The sequence below is a fragment of the Acanthisitta chloris genome, unplaced genomic scaffold, assembly GCF_000695815.1.
Source record: "Acanthisitta chloris isolate BGI_N310 unplaced genomic scaffold, ASM69581v1 scaffold23054, whole genome shotgun sequence".
In the NCBI taxonomy this organism is placed as follows: domain Eukaryota; kingdom Metazoa; phylum Chordata; class Aves; order Passeriformes; family Acanthisittidae; genus Acanthisitta; species Acanthisitta chloris.
Window position 1 is genome coordinate 2,555 of NW_008667944.1, and position 12,657 is coordinate 15,211.

General features: G+C 37.5%; 1 protein-coding gene across 1 annotated transcript in view; it reads right to left on the reverse strand.

Moving 5' to 3' along the window:
- Positions 1-1,625: 1,625 nt before the first annotated feature.
- The window catches only part of LYST (lysosomal trafficking regulator), a 60,807-nt gene continuing 49,775 nt past the window's right edge, over positions 1,626-12,657 (reverse strand). Inside the window, 9 exon segments of the mRNA XM_009072721.1 lie at positions 1,626-2,101; positions 3,462-3,533; positions 3,746-3,902; positions 4,884-4,981; positions 5,277-5,416; positions 8,833-8,931; positions 9,672-9,808; positions 10,727-10,916; positions 11,610-11,840. Coding sequence (XP_009070969.1) covers positions 1,963-2,101; positions 3,462-3,533; positions 3,746-3,902; positions 4,884-4,981; positions 5,277-5,416; positions 8,833-8,931; positions 9,672-9,808; positions 10,727-10,916; positions 11,610-11,840 — 1,263 coding nt within the window. The 3' untranslated portion in view covers positions 1,626-1,962.

Below are 12,657 nucleotides of genomic sequence, written 5' to 3' on the forward strand. Positions count from 1 at the left end.
ACATTTACAGGAAATTTCAGTACATCATGCACAGACACTATTGCAATGTAATTTTAATAGTTCCAGGATGTTAAGATGAATAAATATTCCTTGCTTCAAAAAATTATTTTTATTTTCAGGATGTTAAGCTGAATAAATACTCCTTGCTTCAAAAAATTATTTTTATTTTACATAAAAATATATAATATTGCACTCTTTACAAGGCCAGCAATTTTGCATATTGGTTTGTAACAAGTGGAATTCTACTTTATAAAAAATAAGCCTTTGTGAGCAACACCCTAAACCAGGGAGCACAAAGCACCCCAAAACCACAATGGTTGCCTTTTTTTGTCTTAAACAAAGCACATCACTTCAACATGAGCCAGGAAGCTTTTCAGTCTGTATTTGGACCTTACATTAACATTTAGACAGAGAAAAACATGACTAAAGCCATCCCATACAATGCTGCTACAATATACACGGTTCAAAACTCAATTCTTTTACAGTATGTAGCCACTTGCTAAGTTGAGCTGATGATGAGACTTGTGTCATGGACTATGAGAACATTTTTCTTAAGTTTATCTAGTTTGCAAAGTTCTTCAACCAGGAAGTTGCAAGAATTTCTGAAGACTGCTTGGAAGTTTCAAAAGAGGTGTAAAGATTTCCTGGGTGTGTGTCACCTTCGTCACAACTTGACAATTTTGTATGCAGTGTTTTGAAAGCAGATGAACCTTAAGCATGAAAAGGTAGAGAAGTTTTGACTGTATGGCAACAGCAGAACATGTCAGTGATGAAAAAACAAAGCAATTGAAAAGAAAAATGTAACTTGATGGGACTTCTGTTGCATTCTTGGTTTACCATTCACATGACTAGTAGGCACTCATTCATGGTGTCAGGTTTAGAAGTCTTCAAATCCATCAACTGAAATATTAATTTCTCATCTGGCCTAAGAATTAAAATTTGTTAAGCCCTTCACAATGGAGGCTTATTTTCTTCCCCTCAAAAAATAGCACCTAGGAATAGATAACAAATGTGTACAGTGTGAACTCTTCCAAATCATCTGATGCCTATGAACATTGATTATTCAACCAGCTAAATTCAAACATTTTACAGTGTACTGAACCTCAATGACACGAGAACAGGAACACATCTGTGCCTTCTTGAACACCTCTTTTTAGAGCTCTGGAAGATAAGCTGTGTGTGTATATGATGGATATTCTGTCGCAGAGTTGCAATAGTTAGGGAGTTAACACTACATTGAAACCAAACCCAACATGATCTAACCATCGTTTCATAATGCCATGAGGTGTCTACCCATCAGTAAGACAAATGTTTTTGTCTGTTGCAAAGACTATTGTACTCACAGAGAAGACGGCAAAAATTACGAATATAAAGATAACAGAAATTCAATTTTTAGCATTACAATACCATAAGATGGTGCAAAAAGCACCTACTAAGTTCTTTGCTTCTTAAAAAAGCAATTTTAAGTGGTCTTTGATTTTTAAGTTTTGGGTTGCTTATCCCAGAGCTAACCATACCACACTGAACTAATCAGATATACAGACACTGACATTTTAACAGGTATTTACAGAACTTGATGCTGCTGATATTTTACAACCTAAGAAGGGGAATAAGCATTCTCAAATTTTTTTAAATACCTCTGTCCAAGAAGTGATTTAAAAAAATACTGTTGTGTTTTATATTGCAGCATTTTGACTTGTATGTTAGAGCATTTATGAGTCCCTTTGCTGGTATTGGACAATATGACCAGAGCTTCCTGCTCACCTGGATATGCTTCAAGTTTGTGCATGCACATATGCAGTTTTACAACCACCTTAGACTGTTCTTTTTTTAAAAAAAATAATCTATTCAGTCATTCTAGAGACATTCAAAGTACTTCAAAATCCAGTTAAATAAGAGATTCTAGAATCGATTTTGGATTTAAAGTGCATCAGAGACATGAATTAGCAGCAATACTAGTCATCACCCAGCTGCATAGCTGCTGAGGAATGAGTAGAACATGGGTAGCTTCAAGCGCTGCTGGTCCTTGCGACACCAAGCGATAACATTTCCATCACTGTTGGCTGTGAACAAGTGATGACCATCGCAGGAAAATGTAAGGCTGAAAAACAAGAAGATGGCCAGTTTTCACATCAAATGTGGATATTTAAAACGCTAGAAGACAGTAAAAACCCCTAAGAGGAGTTTAGCCAACAAAGAGTAGCTGTCAGGGGAGACCCAACAAATACATGAACACAGCAATATGTCTGCATATACCTCCTTATTCATTCTTGTAACCAAACAGGCTGAACTACAGCACTTCAGCATCCTCTGCAGCTTACCACTCATTTCTTTGCAGTATCAAAGAACAGGGCAGGAGCAGTAGCAGCATCCTATCCTCTCTCTGGGCTGCCCCTTCTGTTTTGGAAAGGAAGGCTTCTCAGCAACAGGACTCTGTGCCCTCTGAACTTCCTTGCTGACAAAGGCAGAAACTAAATCCATCAGATTTAATGGCACAGCACAGGGCTTTTGTTCAGATGGACATTTCTTGAGCTACAGCAGGTCTAGTAAAGCCCTTTGGTGATGCCATGGGTAATGGCAGAGAGTGTGAAGGTCAGCATCCATTTTCTGTTGCATTTAAGCAGAAACTAAATTATTCAATAGCTACCGAATCATTACAACAAGCTTTGTGAAGTATGCTTCTTACAGGAGGTTCAGACAACCTTTTTCATTTCTTAAATGAAATGGTCATTTGGATTTTAAATGATATTTCAGCAAGGGTCAAAGCAAATTTTTTAGAATGACTTGTTACTATGCTAACAATAAGCTGATAAAATTTTGGCATAACTCTTGAGACCTCTGTGCAGACTGCTGTACCACTGGGGATATCAAAGGCTCGATCCTTTGACTGTGTTCTGAAAACACTTTGGCATAAGAACAATTCTTCTTATATAAATCAAGGGGACTTGGAGAAAATGAACTACACAAGCACTCCAAAATGGCAGCTACAAGGCTCCTCTGAGTTTATCCCTTTTCTCCACCATTTCACTCCAGCAACAGAAAAAAAAAATGGTGAGGGAAAACGCAGTGTTTTCATTTATTTCTGAGGAAGAAACACTATTTGAGTCTGACAAAGTTAAGATTATTTCATTTTAACACAGATTGTGGGGAAAAAAATTAAATTTACGAGTAAGAAGAGTAGCTATTGTTCAGTTCTCAAGGGAATCCTGCTAATTTCTATCTGCCAGCAGCAGAACCTTGTTATTACTGTCATTACAAATACCGTACACTTGTGCTCATTTTGCTTTCATGAATAATTAGTAGGTTTGCATTGCTCTTCTTAGACTTGGGTGTTTACCTCCTGTTTTCATGTCAAATGCATGTTCAACAATCAAGACAAACTTGTTGTGGTTTTGTTTGTGGGGTGTTTTTTTCCCTCCAAAGACAAAAATCCATTTGTTGTATACTTGAGATCTTTTTACCTTACAATAGGTTTGGCTGACTTCGAAAACGTAATTTCTCGTACTGGCTTCAAGTCCCACGTACTCCACAGTCTGAAAGAAAGAGCCATTTTTCTTCACACTTAATTTTACAAATATTTCAGTGATAAATATAACCTATTTAGCAACTACTAAGATAGGAAACTGAGTAACAGCTTGTCTACTTCCTTTAAAGCCAAGTATCAGCGTGATGTCTGGCTGCATGCTCTCAAACTCGGAGCCTAAGTTAGAGAGCATTGTAATAAATAAACGTTTCAAACGCTTACCTTACAACTCCATTTTCAAGGCCCCCTGCAATCACGTTGACAGACACACCTTCAGGCTGGTTAGAGAAGGCAACAGAGCAAATACTTTCCCTGCAGTGCACATGTCCCACGAGATCACCATTAACTGTCCAAAGTCTCAAATCACTGCCTCCTCCAACTGCAACAGAACATAGCATGGGAGTATTAGAAATATAAATCCAGACCACAGTTGTTTATAATACATAAATATTCTGTTGCAAATAATTCAACTTCTTGAAGGATCGTAAGGTTTAAATGACTGAGTGATGTGTGCTGCAGTAAACAATTACTTCTTCCCTCTTTCTGTGACAGGGAACAATGCAAAACACCAAGCCCCTGCAGTGATTTAAGAGACATCACCTCATATTTATGGAACATTTTACTTACAAAGTGCTAAGTGAACTTACTTTTAATGACCAATTTCCATGTAGTACCAGGGAAGGCACTAAGATGGAACTCACACTATCTACTCCCAACAGCTGGTTCTTGCACCTTGGCTTGCATTTTAAGCAAAATACTTAGCAAGCACAGTTCTTTTACCTGGTTGTCTGGCATTATTTGACTCTGTCAAAGAGTCTAATTAATGCTTTGTCTTAAAAGGAATTGAAACTCATGTCCCTTACCAATTAAAGAATACTCTTTTTTCCAGAAAAAAAATGGTTTGTGAGCTACAGAAACGGGAGTTGGAAGTCTCCATGTCCGTTTAAAATATAAGTATTAGGTTTCTGAAACTGCCAGAATAATTTCCCTTTGTCCTTTAATACTACAGCCCGTGCTCCGTAATTTACTGCACTCCCCTGAAAGAAACCATTGACAATAAATCTCTGTTAAAATGAAAGCAGCTAACTTCACAGAATAATGGTATCCCAGGAATCTGCTGAAATTTCAAGTCCTTTTATAAAGAGATCAAGCTGTTAGCTTTTATATCTCTACATTTTACTCAAGCACCTGCCTAATCATTTCTGGAGAAATTGTATATTCCCGTGTTGAGAAACTGTGCTCCTCTTTGACCAAGTGCATCCTGAGATGGTTAATACACACTCAGTAACTAATTTAATAACAAGTCTCATGATTTATTTGGCCTTCAAGTCAAAACGCCTTTCTTGACTGACAACTATACCTGAATCACAAACTGTTGCGATGTCACCAGTTGTTTCACTAGCTGAAACGGCAGTCACAGGACTCTTGTGTCCAGCCAGACTCTGGACATAGCACAGCCTGAAGAAAACAAAGGGAACAAGCCTAAATTTCAGGCTCAAACACAGAAAAGGTTCTTTGAAGAAAATATTTAAAAGTGTTATATTCATTTCAAGCAACAATTATGGTATTTTTCATATTCAGGGTAGAAATTCAGCACCTTTCACAGGAAAAACCAGTAAGGGTTTGACTTCACAATAAAATCTAGACAAAAAAAAAATAAAAATCAATTAACTTGAAAAGGGCAACAATACCCAAAAGCTGGAAAAAGTATTTATAAGAGAGCTACTGGAAAGAGTTACACATGCACTTGTACCTGTTCAAATCCCATATTATGCAGGTTCCATCTTTGCTGACACTTATCATTATACTGTATGGTTTGCACACAAACAAGCTTGTTATTTCTGCTGTGTGTCCATACAGATGGACTTGTGACTCCATTTCTATCTCTGAAGGCTGAAAAACAGCAAGATAAAACAGGAACTCTCATGAAAAAGAAAATTAATGTCTCACTTTCTAAGAAGGACAAGCCTACAGACAAGTCTTAATCCTCAGATTTCAAGAATGGTTCCCATTGCTCTTAATGTCATCAGTTTAGCAACTGACAGTAATGCTTTATTATGTTTAATGCCTTATAATGGGATAAGCCACAGATATCATTAATGTTCAACTTTTCCTACCAGTGTCTTAGTCTAAGTAAACATTTTGATGTGTTCCAATGAAATAAAATGAAGAACCACTGTACTGTCTCATTTATACACCTGATTTCTTTTCTGCAAGACTGCTATTTCCACATAGCAGTGAAATGACAGTTCTCAATATTTTAGCATCCAATGGAAGCACCTGGAAACAAAAAGAAACCCCAGCTCAGAAGCTGTCGTCCTCTGTACAGTAAATGACTGGGAATTCCTCAAGTTGGTGCCACGTTCCTCAGTGATACCAACTTGGAAAAACATGCAGGAAGTCAAGTTTAAATATAGAAACTGCTAGATAAAAATTAAAGCAACAAATTTAACACCAAGCAACATTTCTTACTCAAGTTATATAATTTGAAATGATTCAGACTTCCTGAAAACTGGCTGAGTCGAAGGAGCTGCTTAATCAGAATACTAATGCTTCATTTAAGACAACTTGCTGTACAGAGGTTAGAATAATCTTTTTCAAAAGAATGGAACGTTTTTCTGCTTGTTTGCTCACACATGTCAGAGCACATCATCTGCATTTTTGTATGAGGGTACAGGATGCATAAAGCAGGTCAACAGACAAACCCTGAAAGTTGAAACAGACAAGACAAAAACATACATATGCTTAACTCACAGGCTGTAAAAAATTTATGTGCCTTTCTGCACTAAAAAGGACAATATAGTCTATGTAACAGTGCAATAGGCAATACACTTTTTGACAACAGGAAGACCTGCTAGTTTCCTCTTGCTACTGAGCATCTCATCCAATTAAGATGAAGGTGCCCAGTTGTCATGGTCAGAACAGTGTGCTATCTCACATATGAAAATCCTTCTTTAATACTTACTCTGTTTAGAGAAAAAAATTGCACTGAAATTTTCTGTAACAGCAACAAACAACTTTATGAAGAACTGATTTTGATAACCCTTTTCCTATGCTCCTCCCACCTCCTTTAACTGTCTTATCTTGCTCTGCGTTTCAGCGCTTGAACTAAAAGCAAGATTCACCTTTAGCAGCTTCTCTCTACAGTAGGAATAGCAACAGTTTCTTGTCTCTCATTGTAATAATACTGCAATGAGACAAGTTGGAATTTTAACACCAACTGTACTAAGTTATGAAATAGCATTTCAGGCATTAAGTAGCTATCCCCGTTCACTTCCCACTTGCTTTTAGATGACACCACTAAACCAGTATCTAGATGTGGGAAAACATGCAGGAGTGTGTCTACCTTTAAACAGCAGCTCCTTCTGTTGGTTGCACCAAATGATCACCTAGAGCACTTGAGTGGAGAATTTAAATGATTACTTCCCAGTCTTACTCAAACAGATCACCGAAGTGCTCTTCCTATTTGCAGGACAACTCTAACAGTCAGCAGGAGAAGGCTGGAGTAATTTGTACAGCCAGAAACCTGTGGCTGAGGTTTTTCATGAAGGCATGAATTGTTGTCAACATAGATTAGTTTCAAAGAAGTACTTTGTTGGGTTTTGACTTGATTGGCTTTTGCATCTGAAGCACAACATGGAGGCATTTTTGAATTCTGACAGATGCCTTTGCATTCCCACATCCAGTCAACAACATGGTATCTGCTTCATGCCTATGCATTGCATTATACAAACGTGAAACAGGACAAAATATTCATGTTTCAAGTACTGCATTATAACAGGCTGTTCACTTTATCACTGATCAGCTGACAAGATGGATACAGAACAGATGCTAGGAAGCACATTTGCATTCCCTCCAGCCCTGACTTGGGTAACTGACTCAACAACAGGAGCTACAAAACTGGCACAAGGTCAGTCTGCCTGGGGCATGTAAAACTGTCAGTGCTGAGAAACTGAGCAGAGATGGTCACAAAGATAGCAACATCTCTGCATCTGAACAAAAAAAAAAATCACTTGTTTCTAGGAAATTGAGGGAACCCAAGAATCATAACCCAACTAGTTTATTTTCAGCTTTGCAGAAGGCAAGTATATTGAATTTCTATTTTTAAAAAATTTTAACTGGAATCCAAGTCTCAGTACAGGTTATTTACAAGTTCACTATTCTGTTGAGCAGTTAAGGTGTCTGACTTAAGATTCAACTGACTGAAGCTTGCAGGCTTCAAGCTCTACTTCATTTTTTATACTCAAAGTGCTGCTGAGCTCTGAGTGGCAGATCACCAGAAAATGGAAGAAAGCCAAGTTTTAAAAAAAAAATAAATCACTGTTTGTGCTCTTCCTAGTCTAAGCATCTGCTGTTTGCCACTACTGAAAACAGGAAACTGGCTAGGCATAGCAGATCATACCAAGGTTCTCTCTAGCACAATGTAGTGATTCAAGAGCATCAAGGAGTACAATACTAAAAGTGTATTTGTCAACACCTGTATCAAGCTAAATTTGAGAAGTCACTTTAGTTCAGTTGTTGCTATGGGTAATCCTGTAGACACACCTGAAATGAGCTGTTAGGGAAGTTGCATACTTTCTGTTAGAACTACGAACAATAGAAGTTACTGCTGCATAAGGTCAGATGAAAGTTCAGAAACTCAGAAGAGTAAATTTTGAGTTCTGTTTATGCTTTCATATGAGGTTCATCAGCAAACAGTATCAGGGCAACTTGTACGAGTCTCTCCGTATTTTCCACTAATGCATTAAGTAATGCAAGTTACTTTTCTCTCTTCCCTCCTCACAGTGTTTCCCCTTAGAGAATATGACAAAGTAAAGAGGCTTGGTGGTTAATATATACACTGTCTGAGATTTCATTCTGGCTCTCTGTAGTATAACTGTCTTCTGCATTTGAAATGTTGTTTACTTTGGGGAATTGTATTTCAGTTTCAGTTAAGGCACTGCAAGGCTCTGTCTCCTTCACAGAAAAATGTTACTCCTTAATGTAGGCAGTTTTGTTGTGCCACAGAGCTTCAATTCCAAGCCCTAGCCTGACTACAGTCACAGCTGTATGTGTGACCAGTTATGCACTCAGGTGATGAGAACTCACTAAAGCATAGCAGTATGTGAACAACAGCTTAAGAAAAACACACAGACATGCTGAGATGTCAAGGAGGATCCTTCAAAAATGAATACTAAAAAAAGCACGATTGTTTCAGCAATTGTCCAAAATATACCATAGTCCCCTTTTCTCACTTCTCCTGCTTAAAAGAAGACTAATAATGGATACACCTAAATCTTTAGCTATAAATCCTATCCAATGTAACTTACCGTATTGCTAGTGAATCTGTTCATATATGCTGTGATGACACCAGATTTGCTACCTGTGAACAGCTGACAACTGTCTGGCACCCAAGCACAACTTGTTACCTTGGAAAGATAAAACAAAGTCAGAAAAAATTAGACCAAAAACTATTCTAACTGCTGTTTTCATTATGCCGTAACATTTAGTCAAACTGCTTCTTTATTTGCTATCCTAGGAAAAGCCATGTAAAATACCTAAGCCAAAGAAATCCAGGAGTTAAAATATAGGTTATATTTGTTATTACTTTTAAAACAAAGTAAAGAGGGAAATCCTGTGTAGCCTGGAATTCACAGCTAAAGAGCAGTGAGCTAGTGCAGACATCTAGATCTACAGACACATCACTGGCCAAAATCTTTTTGGCAGAACCTCACTAATTCATTGGAGTGTGACTGAAATTATGCCATGTTCCCTAATATCTTTTAGACAATCTTTTTCAGATGCATCCTAAACCATCGTGGAGTCCTGCTTCTAACATGAGGCATCTAAAATTTTTTTCTGTATTAATTTTTCTTGGCACAGAACTTAAGCTTTTTAAAACCCACAGCAATGTTCCATAGGAAGGAAAAGCTCCAAAAATCAAATGCATTCAAAAGGAATCTTCTGAATGCATTTTGAACACATCCAGGAACAAGATACAGTGGAGCCATGAGGGACACATTGCATAGGAGAACAAACAGATTTAAACCAGTTGGTGTTTGCCTCCTGATCTCCAAGAAAAACAAAAGCAGGAGTATTTATGGCCAAGTCAGGCCACCACTTAAACTACCAATATTAAACTGAAGACCAAGAGACTGATTTTTTTTACCTGATGGAGCTGTGAACTCTGTATAAAATTCACTGGAGGTTCACTTTGCTTGCTTTTCAGCCGTAAAATGTTATCAGCATATCCCCAGCTCAGGATAGCTGACCACTGAATGTCAGTACTGTGCATGCTTCTCACACCTGCAGGAAGGCATATAACACTGTCACATACACAGCCAGACTCAATCACTTCAGTAGTCAACAGTAAAAGTCTCAGGTTCATGTTTTACCACATCCTAGAATATAAAAACCCCCAAAGTTTCAAAATAAGATTTCTGTTAGGCTGTGTAATCTGAAATGTATTATAAACATATATAGTTTTCAGAGACTATGGAAACATTCAGTCTTCTCAATAGACAGTTTGCAGCTTGGACAAAACTTTTTTGAAGAAGTGTTGCATCTCCTAAGAGTGGAGAAAAGGGCAAGAGGTTGACATTACTTACCAGCTATATAATATAAGCTATATCATATAAGCTATGATTGCTTACACCTTCAAAGAGGATGTTACTTATTTTTGTTGACTAAATGTGAAGCTATTTATTTTTCAAAAAAACCTTCACTAGTACATGTAACTAAGAAAACAGATATTATGGGAATGTTCATACATTCTCAATAAGAATCGCTCTGAGAAGTTTATCTGAAAGCAGAAGATCCTCTGCCTTTATACTCATAACTTTCCTCATTGTCTGCCTCTACAAAACCATTCCTTAAGTTTTCCTTTCTGTTGCCATATGTGTTATTTCATCTGTTCTTCAATTCTTGGACTCAATCTGCTGGCAAGTTCTGAAGTCAAATCCTCATGCTTCAGTCACTTTAATGAAAAATATCAACTTAATTACTGAATGCCTCTACTGCAGTTCTGAAGATTACCAGTTAAATGCACCCTGCAGGAAAGACACCACACACCTGGAATCTGTTAATGGATTTATAAATGAATCTTTAGCAAAAGCATCTAAATTGGGGAAGTTAGCTGGAGAACAATAGTAGCATTAGATCTAGGGTTTTTTATGGCTCATTTCACATGGACTGTGCACATAGAGAATAAGCAGAAATTCATACCTTGCTCCTTGCTATATATCATCAAAAGGCAAAACTTGCTGGACAAACCACAGATAGCTTTAGTTGGTAAAGCCTGGAGAGAGCCAAACCTTTCTCCATGTGGTTGGCTAAAGCAGACGACAGGGTCTGGAGCACTTGGGGAGCCAACGTATTCTCCCCACTTCAAGCCTTTTATCCATGGTAATGGACTCTAAAACGAGCACAAATAAGGTTCGAATTAAAGAATTTTCAGCAAAACATTATTTCCATAGTAATGGAGTTCATACCACAGCAACTTCATCCATATCACTTTCCCACAAGCAATCATGTGGCAAGGATAGCTAAAGTATCCTAAAAATGTTAGAAAGACAAGTATGAAGCACTGTGGTATCATCAGCTAAACTATTTGAGGGAGTTAGACTATTTCTTTAAGGACTGAGACAGCAAGCTTATAGTTCAGTGAGAAATACAGTTCTTTAAGTGAAGAGATTCACTTTTGCACTGGACTTAAGGGAAAAAAATAAAAGAAGGGTTTGAAGTGGAGAAAGTTTAGCTGTCCTACAGGCAGTTAAAAAAGCTGAGGATGGAAGCAAGCACAGGATGTGTTTGCCTGCTACAGGTTTGCATACAGATCCCAGCATGCACCACTGAAAGTATTAAACTGGTTCAGTGAAATGCTTTCCAACACCTATTTGCCATAACCAAAATAAACTCAGATCTTAGTTTGACAAAATATATCACAAATGCATGAAAATAATTTTCACAATCACTTACTAATTTTGTTCATTTTTTTCTACAGTACAATATCAAGTTGCAGTTTTAGGAAGGAAACTGTAAACCAAGGGTACAACAATTATAGCATATGAATATTAATTAAACCATCTTGCAAATCAAAATCACATACTGGATATATTATTTCCTTAGTGTGCTCTCTGGTCTCTCTGAAAGCAAACTGCACTAGTAATCCCATGGCAGCAGGAAGTTCTCCTTCCATGATAAGCCTGGATCCAGGTCTACTAACATGTGCTGCATGGAACAGCTGCCGAGGTGTTTGCCCATATGTTTTTATCATTGTTTCAAGGGCTCTTCTCTGAACAGGATCTTCAACAGCAGAAACATCCATCCCAAAATAGGTCTAGAGACGGGGGAAAAAAAAAAGAAAGGGGAAGGGAAAGAATAAGCTTGCCGGGTTTGTCTTTGAGAAAGATTCTGCCACTGAGAACAGTAGCATTGTCACCACTTCTTTATTTGAGATAGCTACCACTAAGATTGATCATGTGAGCTTCTCCAACATGTATGCCATGACTAATTTCTGTCAGAGGTTTTCTTTGAGATCTTTACTAATATGTGGGAAAACAGAAGGCCTACTGGTGATAAACAAAACCTTGGAAAAGTTCATCTTCTGTACCTCTTTTTAATGAGCATACTAAACCTCTATTTTTTGGGGTGGGGAGGAGGAAAGAAACCTCATATTTCAAGAGTGGAAATGATTTTCTTCTCCCACATTTCTTTGCCATGCCTCTCTAATTGTGTATTACACGCTTTTCCTCAGTCACACCAACAAAGGCCTTGACTTCTCACTTTCAAAAAAAAAACCAAACCAACAAAAACCGAACACACATGAACTTAGTATTTGAAACTTAAGGTACTAAAACTAAATCAGTACTTAATTACCAAAAAAGGAAAAAGGAGTTTGGATGGCTGTTTGAAAAAGCCATCATTGCCAAATGCTACTGTTTTATTACATTTTCCAGCTATAGAACAACACTAAAGCCATGGAACACATTTCAATGCATTTAAAACCAGGACTACCTGGCTGAGCAAAGCTTGTGACAGTAAGGACAAAAGCTAAAGAACACAATCCAAGATATTCATGTTACAATTAAGTAGTGAAACTCCAGAAGTCTTTACATTAAATAAAGACTTATTTGAAATTAAATTTACTGTAGGGA